This window comes from Giraffa tippelskirchi, chromosome 2, assembly GCF_054371585.1.
Source record: "Giraffa tippelskirchi isolate mGirTip1 chromosome 2, T2T-mGirTip1v1.2.pri, whole genome shotgun sequence".
In the NCBI taxonomy this organism is placed as follows: Eukaryota; Metazoa; Chordata; class Mammalia; order Artiodactyla; family Giraffidae; genus Giraffa; species Giraffa tippelskirchi.
This window is the reverse complement of record NC_137276.1, coordinates 50,690,962-50,704,942: the sequence shown is the minus strand read 5'-3', so window position 1 is coordinate 50,704,942 and position 13,981 is coordinate 50,690,962. Positions and strand designations below refer to the sequence as shown.

General features: G+C 41.6%; 2 protein-coding genes across 52 annotated transcripts in view; both read right to left on the bottom strand.

Annotated features, from left to right (window-relative positions):
• The window catches only part of PTPN20 (protein tyrosine phosphatase non-receptor type 20), an 81,261-nt gene extending 77,673 nt beyond the window's left edge, over positions 1 to 3,588 (bottom strand). For 33 of the 50 annotated variants that reach the window (XM_081562148.1, XM_081562194.1, XM_081562394.1 and 30 more), the window contains exons 1-2: positions 3,496 to 3,555; positions 3,117 to 3,198 (exon numbers count right to left, since the gene is read on the bottom strand). Coding sequence is in view for 6 of the 50 variants with exons in the window: in XM_081562138.1 (XP_081418264.1) it covers positions 3,117 to 3,123 (7 nt within the window). In the remaining 44 variants the exon portion in view is untranslated. The other 17 variants (XM_081562161.1, XM_081562242.1, XM_081562401.1 and 14 more) reach the window with 8 other exon arrangements.
• An 8,384-nt stretch (positions 3,589 to 11,972) lies between these two features.
• The window catches only part of FRMPD2 (FERM and PDZ domain containing 2), a 70,347-nt gene continuing 68,338 nt past the window's right edge, over positions 11,973 to 13,981 (bottom strand). Inside the window, exons 22-23 of one of the 2 annotated variants that reach the window (XR_014074657.1) lie at positions 12,924 to 13,179; positions 11,973 to 12,277 (exon numbers count right to left, since the gene is read on the bottom strand). Coding sequence is in view for 1 of the 2 variants with exons in the window: in XM_081562032.1 (XP_081418158.1) it covers positions 12,274 to 12,277 (4 nt within the window). In the remaining variant the exon portion in view is untranslated. The remainder of the gene's footprint in view (positions 12,278 to 12,923; positions 13,180 to 13,981) is intronic. The other variant, XM_081562032.1, reaches the window with a different exon arrangement.

Sequence of the window (13,981 nt, the reverse complement as noted above, 5' to 3'; positions counted from 1 at the left end):
ATTTTAAAACATAGGACTGAAAAGCACTGATTTGCATTAATGATAATTGCACATATGAGTCATTCAGGGAGCTCTTAAAAAACAGATTGAGTCCAGAACCCCATCACGACTTACTGATTTAGAATCTGTGGATGTAAAGCCTATCATTTTGCAAAGCTTCATAAAACTCCCCCAGTTATTCTGGTGCAGACCCATTGGGAACCACACTTTATGCCATGCATTCAGTCTCCCTGTTGTCCACCAGAAAACATCATTTAGAACTTTCACTGGCCTCCTGTGCCAAGCCTGCTCAGTGGCTTTTAGTCAGCAGATGAAGTGACACATCACAGTAGGTCTTGATTTTACAGATCTTTTTAGAACATGTTCGTGTGATGCCCCTTGACCCAATCATTTACCATACACCGTGCCCAGCACTAGCTATATAGTCCGTTGTCCTTTCCAACCAAATCCCTGTAAGAGGCTGCTGATATGGTAAGGACAAAATGGAATCACACTACTCCCCAATCTTTATTTCCCTCTAAATGGTATTGCAATGCCAGGACAAATGAAATGACTATCACTGGTCAGATGAATCTGAATGAAATCCAAGTTGTTTTCTGCACTGAGAATAAAACTGATATGTTTGCTTCCCTCAGAGAGGTAATAAAAGTAGGGAAAACAAAGATGATCCCTGAGTTAAGAGCATTTCCAAACTCAACCTAAACCCAGCAGCAGAAACCTTAGAAAATGATTTTAGGGGTGTCAGTCAGTAGACACACCACCATGGCTGCACTACCAGGCAGATAGTAGTGCAGTAGTCACATAACCAGGCATTAATTTAGGTTTATTAAGTATATTAATTCATGTGATCCTCACAAGAACCCTATATGTAGGTATTATTATTATTCTTATTTCATGGATAAAAAGAAAAAAGGAACAGAGGTTAAATATTTTGCCCAAAGTCACATAGCTAGTAGGTGGCAGTTTCTGAATCCAGTCAACCTGCTTCAGTCCATTATCTTGTCTACTCCACTACTATGGTATAGATGAGTGATGGCTAAGTTCTTAAAAAAAAAAAGTTGAAGTCTGCAGCAGAAACTGGATATCAGACCATGTGTACCTAGGGCAAGCTACTTAACCCCTCTGAGCCTACTTTTGCATCTGAAAAGTAGAGATAATAATAGTACCTTCCTCATTGAGTTGAGGTGACAATTCAACAAGATTATGCATATAATGTGCTTCTAAACAGTGCCCAGCACTTTTAACAGCTGTCAGTGTCAGCCATTATTATTATCTGTATCATAATACAGCCCAAGCAGTCAGGGAGAAATTACAACCTATGAAGCTGAAATTTTTCCCTGCTGATCTTAGATCTGTAGATTCCCATTACAGCAGAACCAATAAAACAAGTAATAACAGATATTCACAAAATCTTAAAGTGTCACTGAGGAAAACCCCCAGCCCCTACAGTCCAAGATTATGAGTTAGTCTGGAAATGGAAAGCTCTATTTGCTATAGTTTGGCTCTTTTTAGAAAAACATACTCAAGTATCAAGTTGTATAAATGTAACCACACCAGGAGCTAGACTTTCAAGTAGCTGCAGACTGTGGCGGACTTTGGTTAGTGAATATGTCACAGGAGAAGATTCCCCTCAGGTGGTAAATGTCGCTTTCCTCGGTCACATTTGTATAAACAAAAGAAAAACAAAGTAAGGATTCAAACAGGTAACAGTCACCTTATGCTTGCCACTGTATTAAACATTCTCCATGTATTACCTCACCTAATCTTCATAACACTTTTCCCACCCACAGGAAGCCAACAACCCCACTGGGTTAATCTCACTTTTAAGTTCATGACTACACATCTCAAATAGGCACTCAGCGCTGCCTAGCAATCCAATTCCATTTCCCTACTCAGCTCACTTTCCCACTCTCCAGAAGGGGTATGTCACATGTATCTCCTAAGACCTCTTCTCCTCTCCCCTGCTGCCCTTACTCTCAGCCAGTGGTTGCCTTCATAGACAGATGGTGCCTCTACCACCTGTCTGCATCTGTACTCAGCTTCCCCTCTAGATACAATGGAATATATGTTCCTATTCATTTCAAAGCCAACTGCTCACCAGCTCTGGGGTCTCCTCTCTGAGGTATTCAAGTACTTCCCCTGAAATGTTCCCCTTTCTCATCTGCATCATTTTTGCCTTTCTATGAATTCAATCCCAATAGCATATAAACATATTCCAGTTTCCCCTATCTTAAAAGAAAATTCCACTTGACTTTAAGACCCCTCTACTCTACCAAAGTTTTTCTTGTTAAAATGATGAAAATCCTCTTAATTGCCAAACTATTCTTGCATATTCACCATGGATGGCCACCATCTCCCTCTGGCTTCCCTTCCTCTTCTCTATGTACACTCTCAACCTAGGTGGTTTCACCTAGTCTTTTAAATACCACCTATGTGGTAATGATTCCAAAGACCAATTCTAGCCCTAGTATCCCCCAGGACTTTAGACTCAAATTTCCAATGGCATATTTGACATACCAACTTAAAAATCGACTAGGTGATTTATATTATATATGTTTTACCACAATAAAAAAAAATCTACCAGGTGATTCACAGATAGAGTGATGGAGAGATGAAAAACAAGCATAGCTAAATATTAATAGTAGGGTCTAGGTGGTAAGCATATGGAATTCACTGTAAAATTCTTTCCAAGTATATTGTTCATATGTTGTATGTTGGGGAAAAACCTATTAGGAGTCTCAACATAATCTATTCAAAACAATCTTTAATCCCATCCGTTCCAGATAGGAAATCTACCTCTCACCTACAGTGTTCTACCATCTCATTAAATAGCAAGGCAAAAGTAGGCAACGCAAAACCCCAAAACTCAGCCTTGAGTGGCTCTCTCCCACCTGGAATATAATTCCATGAAGACAAGGAGGCTGTTCATCTAGAAAAATCCTAGCACACCGGAGGTGTTCAAAAATACCTGTAGAATTAATCATGAATTAATGCTGTGTTTCTCTCTAAGCCCTACAATCCTCACTGGTCCTTGAGTGAGAATGGAGCTCTTGGCCTCCAAACCTCCCCAGCCCAGGGAGCAGAAACTGTCCTAAGACCCGATTGTGGCTTCTTACCAATCATAGCAGTTCCATGCTCCTCAGCGAAGAGTTCAAGGCGTTTCTTTATCAGAGAACCAAAGTGACTCCTGTCCCAAACCTGTGACACACACGACCCATGACACATGTCACACCACAGTTGGGCATCACACTGCCCAGGCTATCTTCCCCCAAGGATTCAGCGGACTCTGACCTCACTTTGCCAAGGGCCTGCCAGAATCCAGCCCAAAGACCTCCCTGTGGTGACTGGGGCCACAGTCCACTCCTTCAGTGGGCATCAGCACCATCTTCCCCTCAAGACCATTGGCTGGACCCAAGTCTGCCCTCTCAAGCTCCTGTGCAGCAGCCCTCTCTACCCTCCCCCATGTCCCACCTGGCCCCCACTACCTTTCCTCACCTGGATCTACCCCGTCCAGCCTGGCCCCAACCGCCCCGCCCGCCTCCAGCCCCCTCACTTGCCAGTTGGGTTCACGCGGGAGCTCTCGGGCCGGGCGAGATCGGTGCCATCCAATCCTGGAGGCTCCTGTGGGCCTGCGCACGGAGCCTCGCCCGGCTCCAGAGCCCTCTGCTAGCAGTGCTTCCCTCTGCTGGCCTTCCGAAGCACTGCCGCGACCACCGCGGACCCGATGGTGGATTTCCCGTGGTACCCGGTCCACTGCCCTGTGTATGCTCCTTCAAGGCAATGGCACCCCACTCCAGTACTCTTGCCTGGAAAATCCCATGGACCAGCCTGGTAGGCTATAGTCCATGGGGTAGCTAAGAGTCGGACACGACTGAGCGACTTCACTTTCACTTTTCACTTTCATGCATTGGAGAAGGCAATGGCAACCCACTCCAGTGTTCTTGCCTGGAGAATCCCACGGACTGCGAAGCCGGGTGGGCTGCTGTCTATGGGGTCGCACAGAGTCGGACATGACTGAAGTGACTTAGCAGAATGCCAGCAACTCTCTGAGCTATGCCCACATCCATTGAACCACTGAGGACTGTGTTCTCTGGGGGTGATCACCTGGTTCACACCTGCCCCTAAGCTTCCTACTGAATTGGAGAGGAGCCAGGATAGGGTGCTGGTTTGCAGTGTCAAAATAAGGCAGGTAGTGTTTAGGCACTTCGAACAGGATAGACTATTGCAGGAGTCACTAGCCTGTGCCAGAATGTGAGGTCATTTAGCTGTTAAGTCGAGTGAGACAGTTTCAGTTAGGGTGGTCAGTGTAGGGGGAATTCAGCGTATAGACATTGTCTCAGTACTACAAGCCAGAATCGTTTTATCCTAACAAGAGCACCTCTCTTCATTTGGTCCTGACCAGAGCCATTCTGGTGAACCCATTTCCCTTAAGGCATGATGAGACCTGCCTCACTTAGCCCACAGCCTGGTCCAGGGGAGCCATATCACTGAACTGAGCTGGAACTGAGCAAAAACAGTCACCCTCTGTCCAGGCATAGGGGTCAATTTCCTGCTTGGTGAGTCGCAACAGCTGCCTACTCTCCACTAGAGCCCTGGCCATCCCTCAGCAGCCAAGGCTTCAGGCTTCCTCCATCCTCAGGATAGGATTCCTCCTTAAAAGATGAGCTCCTGTTTGATGTTTCTGTTGTTTCTCATAGTGTCTAATGTCAAAAGTCTGTGCACCATCGCTATTTCACAAATCCGAGCAGCACAAATGAATCAGAATGTTCTATGTGTTCCTACATATTATATGGCTGTTGTGGGGAAACATGGAGAGAAGTGTCACCCATGGCATAGGGACATCACTGAATGGAGACTGAATGAACACTTGGTGGAAGTGGTCCCTGAGGTCTCATCCTGTCCCTCAGCTTTCTCTTAAACCATATCCTGTTCCCAGTGGTTACATACCCAAGAGGCTGCTTCTGTTTTCACCAGTGAAAAATTTGAAGAATTATAAAGTTAGTTCTTTATCAAAATTTCTGCCATTCTTTGGCAGTCTTGCTATCACCAGTAGTACAAGGAGTCTTGCAGGCCAAGATTTAAGTCCCTCCTTTGCTACTGAAAGGTCCCCTTTCTAGCCTGACTGAGGAGTAGCTTGGTTGTCCCCTCCCTGCTTCCCCCAGATACCACCTTTTCATATCTTTCTCAGTTCCAGGTCCACTGTGGATCCCTGGGGAAGCTCAACTAGTGTAGCAGCAGTGACCAGCACAGAGGTGATGCAGATTCTGGAACCTCAGTCTCCATTCCTGACCCTGATCTGAGCACCCAGACTCCCTCAGGATGAACCCTGAAAACCAGACATACTTCTGCTCTCCATTGAGCTGAGACCCATCTGCTCCTTTCAAGTGCAAGAATTTACTGCCCAAATGGCCACTCATCTCAAGCTGTGAGTCTCCAGACACAATCAGAGAGGACCCTTGAGGGCCTCCTAGATCACAGTAAACAGCTTGCACCCAGAACCTCAGGACCCAAAGACATGTCTTCACAGCCCCCAAGGCCCATGCTCAAGTTCAGGGTTTTCTAAACTTTTCTTGGGGCCAGGGAAGAGCAGATAATTAGGAACAAGCAACGCTGACAAAAAAAAAAAAAAAAAATCATTTCAGCCACACTACCCTTCCACAGTCTCCATCGTAGTACAGACCTCTGCTTTACAGCCTGTTTTATTTTTGGATGGTGCTCTTCACACCCAGCACCACCAAGTGTGAGTCAATGGGGACTGTGAGCTTGGAAGAAGCTGTGGGGCCTTTTCTGTGTGTTTCTTTCTCTCTGTTCAGCTTTGAGATACTTCACATAAAGACTCTATAAAAATAAATTGTGGAAAGTACAAGGCCAATAAAAATCCCAGTGAAAGCTGAACACTAGTTTATTTAAAAAGCCGAAGGACATGCACTTACCTCGTTCTGGATTCCCAGCTGCCTAGTTCCTGGGCCTGGCACATGGTCAATGCCTCATAAATATTAATTGATCGATCCATTAGTTGGTTGCTCACCCATTTGCAGAGCAACAAACAGTCTACCACTCTGCTTGCACACACACACAAGCCTAAGGAGCGAGTCCTTAGGCTTTTATGGGAGAATTGCTAAGTTGGCAGGGGAGCCTGCCACAATGCTCTGCCTTCTACTTCCAGCTCTGCTTATTAAGAGTCAAATAATGATGTGGCAGAAAGTGAATTGCAAACACTGCCAAATTCTAAGAGAGAAGCTGGATGCATGCCTTTCAGGCCTCATGTATTTGGTCCTCTTGGTCTGTGCCAAGCCTTGTGCTTTACAGCAAAAATTCAGATGTTGCCATCTTACTGCATCTTATTAGCTGGACAGAATAGGTGCATGCAGAAGGCAACTTCTTTGTTTCTTTCTAATGTCTTCCAAACTCAATGCTCAGATGCATTTTCCCCCCTGGGGTCTTGCATGTAAAACCTTGGGCAGGTCTATAACTTTGAGCACCCAGAACAGTACTTTTCAGTGTAAGACTCCCTCTGACTTCTTATCTAACTCTTGGGCTCTATCTTGAGGCCAGGACTGCTTTGGGCTAGAAATAGGCATGGGAAGTGGGCACTTCAGTTTCTCCTTTCTTACCCAAATTCACACCCACATTCTACCCTCCAGACCCAGCATCTGACACCTCTACAGATGGAATCCAACACAGGGCCCTCTGCTGACTCTTTGTCCTGAGAAAATCCTGGGCTTTCCCTAAGAATTTCCCTAAGAATTCCTTTTTGAGATACCTCCAAGGGCAGCTCCATGGCTTGGGTGATGTTGCCATTCGCCAGTTGTTTATAATGCCCTCCCTCTTTTCAAGTGAGGGAAGGGCCACCTTCAGGTCACTGTGAAACTTCCTATAGAACCTGCCCTGCCAATACATGAGCAGTCATGGCATGGTTGAAGCAGAGTAAAGAAGAGCAGTTTTCAAAATTAAACTTTTTTATTTTGAGATTATTGTAGATTCACATGCAGTTATATGAAACAATACAGATGATCTCCTGTACTCTTCACTCGGTTTGCCCCAATGGTAACATCTTACAAAACTAGCAGAACATCACAACCAGGATATTGACATTGATGGGATCCATCCCTCTTGTTCAGATTTCTTTTGTTTTACTTGTACTCATTTTTATGTGTGTATTTTAAGTTCTATACAATCTAAAATTTACATACATAATACTGTACATTAGCTGTGTTTCAATTTTTTGAAAAAGTTCTACATAATTTTATCACAGGAGTAGGTTCGTGTATCCACCACCACAGCAAGATATGAAACAGTCTATCACCATCAGAATGGTGCCCCTTTATAGCCACACCCACTTCCCTCCTACCTGCCCCTCCTCCCCTGCTTCCTCCTAAATCTAGAGTAACCACAAATCTATTCCCCATTTCTATAACTTTGTCTTTTTAAGAATGCTATATAAGTGGAATCATGCTGTGAAAACTTTTGCGATTGACTTTTTTTTGGTATAATTCTCTAGAGATGCATCTAAGCATGAATCAATCAATAGTTTACTCCTCTTGGTGTGAATGTACCAAAGTTTGTTGAATCATTCACCTGCTTGAAGAGCATCCAGATTATTTGCAGTTTTTGGCTATTACAAATAAAGTTGCTATAAACATTCAGTTAAAAAAAAAAAACATTCATGTACAAGTTTTTGTGTGAGGATGTTTCCATTTCTCTGAGATAAATGCCTAATATGCAGTTGCCGAGTCTTATGGTAATTGTATATTTACTTTTTTATAAGAAATTGCCAAACAGTCTTCCAGAGTGACTGTACAATTTTATATTTCCACCAGCAATGTATGAATGACCAGTTTATCCATATCTTCACCAGCATTTGATATTGTCATTATTTTTTACTTAACCATTCTGATAGGTGTATAAAAATATCTGTGGTTTGACTTTGCATTTTTCTAGTCACTAATGAGATTTAACATCTTTTCATATGCTTACTTGCCATTTATATATAATCCTCAGTGAAATATCTGTTCATTTGCTATTTTCTAATTGGATTTTTTGATATTCTACTGTTAAATTTTGAGAGTTACATTTTAGATACTAGTCTTTTGTTGGATACATAGCTTGCAAATAATTTCTCCCAGTTTACGGTTTGCCTTTTCATCCTGTTAATAGAAACTTTCACAGAGAAAAGGATAGATTTTTCATTTTTCCTTTTATGGATTGTGATTTTGATGTCAAGTGTAAGAACTCATTGCCTAGCCCTAGAACCCAATTCAGGGTTTCCCAGGTGGCATAGTGGTAAAGAATCTGCCTGCCAATGCAGGAGACACAAGAGATCCAGGCTTGATACCCGGGTCAGGAAGATCCCCTGGGGGAGAAAATGGCAACCCACTCCAGTACTCTTGCCTGGAGAATCCTATGGACAGAGGAACCTGGAGGGCTGCAGTCCATGAACTCGCAAAGAGTTGGACATGACTGAGTATGCATGCAACGCAACAACACAAGAACCCAGTCTTTTCCTTTTATTCTTCTAAAATTCTCATGGTTTTACATTTATATTTGATCCATTTTGAATTTGTTTTTGTGTAAGGTGTAAAATCAATAGGGTTAATGGGGGATTTCTGTTATTGTTTGTTGGTGGGTTTTTTTTTTTTGGTCTATGTATGTTCATTTATTGAAAGGTCATTTTTTTTCCCATTAAATTTCTTCTGTACCTTTGTCAAACATTAATTGGGAATACTTGTGCAGGGTTATTTCTGGGTTCTTTATTCTGTCCCATTGATCTATATGTTTATCCCTCTGATAGATTATACTGACAAAGTATAGATTATACTTTGATTATGGTAGCTATATAGTAAGCCTTATTATTTAGTACAGTGATACCTCTCACTTCAGTCTACTTTTTCAAGATTATTTTAGCTGTTCTAGGGTTTGCACCTTTTCAGAACATTTTTAAAAATAAAAATATAAAATAGAATTTATAAAATGGATTTTAGAATAAGCTTATCTATGTCTACAAAATGCTTTCCTGGGAATCTGATAGGAATCACATTAGACTTGTAAATTAATTTGGGGAGAATTGACATCTTTACTATGTTGAGTTGGGAAGGCCATTTTTGCTCTGCAGTTTAGTAATGAATGTGTGTATGTTTGAGCAACCTAATACAAATAGTGTGCTGGCAGATAATAGAAGCTTAATAAATATTTTTGGCAGAAAGGAAGGATGAGAGAGACTGGCAAAATCTTGAAAATTTTGCATCAGTGGTTCCCAAATTTGGCCACACATACAATCCTCTGCTGACATTAGTAAAAGTATAGATTTCTGGGTTTCACCTCAGCCAACCCTGCTGGTTTAGATTGTCCAGGGTTGAGGCCAGTGGACCTCTATTTTTAACGCTCTCTGTAATTGATTCTCAGGTACAGTCAGGCTTGAGAACATACAATACAGAAACTAGACACAGAAGCAGTTTGCAGGTAATGAGCTGAGTCCTTTAGGACCACATCGTTCTTTTTGATATTTGCCCTGAAATAAAGGAAGTGGCAGCGGAAATCAAGTTCACTTAAGGCAAGTCCTTCAAGAAATATGGCTCAAAATGAGTAAACAGCCCTGGAGGGTGGGGGAAGGACCTTTCCTATAAGGAGAAAGATTAGATTCATTTTGAAACTGTAGCCACGCATTTCTTTTCCAAAGAGAAAATAAGAAACCAGAGTTCAGAGAACTGAAAGCAGTTGCAAAGTTGTAAATACTGTTATTTATTCACTGCATTGCCTACTTGATTAATCCCCTAAACTTGAGGCCCATGAAACTGTGCAATAGGGCCCTGAGGGAGCTGACTCCAGCCCCGAGAGCGTTGGAAACAAGACTGTTCAGATGCCTGCAAACTTCTTTCCAAATAACCTATCAGACTTTTCTATTATAAAAGAAAGTGAAAGTGAAGTCACTCAGTCATGTCCAACTCTTTGTGACCCATGGACTGTAGTCAGCCAGGCTCCCCTGTCCATGGGATTCTCCAGGCAAGAATACTGGAGTGGGTTGCCATTTCCTTCTCCAGGGGATCTTTCTGATTGAACCCAGGTCTCCTGCATTACAGGCAGACTCTTTACCTTCTGAGCCACCAGTGAATCCCTTCTATTATAAAGAAAACAGGAAATTAGAAATAAAAGTACATAGAGAAGAGCTCATAAATTAAATTTTCAAGCACAGGCTCCTTTAAACCTTTGTCATTGTTTTTTGTTTGTTCTTTCTCTCTGCTGTTTCAATTTTTTTTATTTTCAGTGTAAAATTCATTATTTAAGTAATAAATATATAAAAGTAAAGGAATTTTTAACAAAATACTCCCCTAATTCCATCACCCAAACAGTGGGCAATTTCTACTAATATTCCATTGGTTCACCTTCCCTGCTCTTCATTGTATTCCTCTGTGTGCATATATGCTTTTCTGTTGCTTTTTATTCAACTAGCATACAATTTGGAGTTATTATGTCAAACATTTTCCTGAGTTGTGACTTTTTAGTATTTATTTTAATTGTTTTCTTGGCAGCATAATATTCAACAGTGCTAATTTACTAGTACTATTCTTTTTCACCATGTTGTCTTTAGTATTACCATATTTTATTCTATTACCATTTCTATTCTATTCTTTTTTTTACCAAAAATAATTGTTTTTAATATTATTACTGATATATTCTAAGGCATTCCAGCCATTTTTAGTTTGCTGTTTTAATCAAGAATAATGAGACAAACATCTTAAACAGATATTTTCTTATTCTGAAGTATTTCTTTGGGATAAATTCTCAGGAATATCATTGTTAGGTCATTGGGCATAAGCATCTTTATGGCTTTTGATATTTCTGAGAACACCAAAATCACCAAACTTTTGCCAAAATTGGATAGTATGTGGTGGATGCAAATTTATATGTTGGCATTCATTATTTTTTATTAGAATGTGTCTACCATTTGTATTTTTATCATATACATTGTCTGTTTAAATATTTTATTACTCTATTATAAATTATAATGACCTTTCTAAATGTTATAGATATTAATCTGTATTCACAATTACGTAAATGTTTTCCCTATCCATTGCTACTATTTTTACATTAATTTTGTCAGGGTTACTAAACAGAAGCTTTAACTTTTCCAATATTATCAACTTTGCAATTCTTGTTTGTTATATGCTTTGTCTATTGCAGGATACCAGAGAAAGTTACTATGCCTCTGTAGATCTGATAAAACCAGAGTCTATTTTCTACCAGTTTTCCTATGCTTTTTTTTAAATCAAACTGTATGTAATTTTAGTAGATGAAGTGAATTTGGAATCTAAGTCATCTTTTCCAGCTATTTCAGTTCTACCTATGAAGTTGGCCTCTTCCCCCACATTGAGGCACTGACTGCCGTAAGTCCCCTGTTATATAGCACTCAGTGTTCCTTGGTTCACACTGTGGTCCACCAAGTCTGTTTCTTTTGTACATTTGATAGCTCCAAGTTTTAGGATTTTGGTTTTTGCTGTGGTGGTGGCTATCTGTTAATAGTGGATCTGCCATTTCACTGTTCCTTTTTTCTTAGAGGGTCCCATCTTATTTTTCTTTCCTATAATTTTTAGAAACGGAGCCCCAAAAGGAAAAGGTTCTTAAAAAAATGTATAACCATTTGGAATTGCATGGGAAAAACACAGACAGATAACAAAACATATTACTTCCATGGCCTTTGAGCCAAATCTCTCATCAGATTCCTTCCAGGGATCTGGGGCACTTTGAATACCATGGAAATTCCTTCAATCAATGGAGAACCCAAAAGTACCAGCTGCAACAAGTCATGTGTCCCAGAAAGTGTGATCAGTGCACACTTACGGTACAGTGAGAATGTACCTTTTGCTGGTTTATCTTGATGTGAGATGTTGATTCTCAAATTCTTTCGCCAGAGAAAGTCCCACTTTGAGCTTGCAGGGGCACATGCACCTGCCTACATGCACGTGCCTACATGCACATACACACACACGCAGAGCTTTATTCAACATAAACCCCAGAACGAAAGAGGGTCACAATCACTATTCAAAAAATGAGTTTCAGAAGTGACAGGTATGCTTTTTTTTTAAGTTACTTAAGTGGGCCAGACTTTCCATCCCAGGTCACCTTCTCAGAGCACCGCTGGCCTCCTTCCTGATTGTAGAGTATGTGGGTACATTCTTTAGACCAACATCTGAGGCTCTTCCATGTGATCAGGGTCAGAAGGATGTCCAGGCAGAAACCCTTGGGTCCTGCCTCTGGAGATTGTCCCATTTTTTCTGTTCACCTAAAACAATAGCAGCTTTTATCGGGTTGCTTTGCCATTTGGCCAGCAGCCTTCCCTAAACAGAACAGTTCAATTGTCTTTTTAATCTTACTGGACAGCAGTGATTGTTTTAGCCTCAGAAGAGAGAAGCAGGAGGACGCATGACATGTGATGGAAAGACGTGTGTGTTATACAAGTCCACGTGGACAGGCACATTCTAGGGGAAATGTAAAAATGCACCAAAAGGGTAATCAGACAGCAGCGGTGTGAATCTGCCCCTCATAGCTCTATGATCTCATACAAATTAAATAAACTTTCTAAGCTCCATTTTAAAAAGAGGAATAAGAATACCACTCAAAGTTGAAATGAAGATTCAGTTAAGTCATTTATAGAAAATACCTATATACTATTACTATCTTAATATCTAAAAGGACCAAATAAAATAATTTGTTACACAATTTTAAAGGATGCATGACTCCATCCATAAGCAAAGTCCCATTATATCCTCGAAAACTTCTCTGTACTTCCAGCATGAAAGAGAAAATGTATACAGCAGAGGCCCTTAACCTTTGGGAGATTTTTTTCTCCTGGAGGACTTAGAGAATGTTAAAAGTTACTTTTTCCAAAAGATGCAGCAAGTCAACATTCTAACTATAGAGCTCCCCACCTGCCTTGAAGCACATCTGTGGGCAGCTCCATGGAGCCCAGGCTGGGAACTCACGCCTTGAGCACTCACCACCCACAGGCCCACATTCTGTCAGCAGGAAGAATAAGTGACCATGACAGGACTCAGCCGAACTACATCCCAAGCCATCGTCCATCTGAGGGCTATTCAGTCCACTCTGAATCCTGACATCTCTGCCATAAACCAGTGCTTCTCCTCACCCCACCTCACACCCCATGCTTGGGCATAAGCTCTTTGTCTATAAAGGAAAAAAGAAAGACAGTGTATTGAATGCATTAATAAGGTTGCATCATCTCACTGGTGTAATTTCCTCCTTTATGATTTATGATTAAAAGTAGCTAACACTTGTTGAGTTCTTACTACATGCCACAGTGTGCTAAACACGTGACTCACATTGTCATCTAACTCTCCCAGGAACAGCAAGAGGTGGATTTCACTATTTCCACATGGCAGTCAGTTAGCTGCATCTTAGATGGTTTAAAGGGGCTTCCCTTGTGGCTCAGCTGGTAAAGAACCCGCCTGCAATGCAGGATACCTGGGTTTGATCCCTGGGTTGGGAAGATCCCCTGGAGAAGAGAAAGACTACCCACTCCAGTATTCTGGCCTAGAGAATTCCGTGGACTATACAGTCCATGGGGTCGCAAAGAGTTGGACATGACTGAATGACTTTCACTTCACTACATTAGATGGTTTAAAAGTCACTTGCTGCAGGTCATTTAGTCAGTGAGTGGCGGAGCCTAGCTTGGAGCTGTGCTCTGACAACTCTGATCTTTGCCTCCTCCCTTCAGGGCGTTGCAGATCTCCTAGGACATTTCATAAGTACTGACACTTTCGGTCCTTAACTGTTTCCCCAGGGATCCCCAAAGCATTGCTCACCCTATTTTCTTTTAGCTCCCTAGCCCTGAGGAGCCCCCTCTGAGAAGATTGCCCTCCATGTATAAGCTGCTTTCTGCTTGCTATACACTTTTGTGAACCCATAATGCATCACTCCTAAAGTCAGAGTGTCCAACTTTCCCATAAGTGGCATGCAGGGTCTTCAA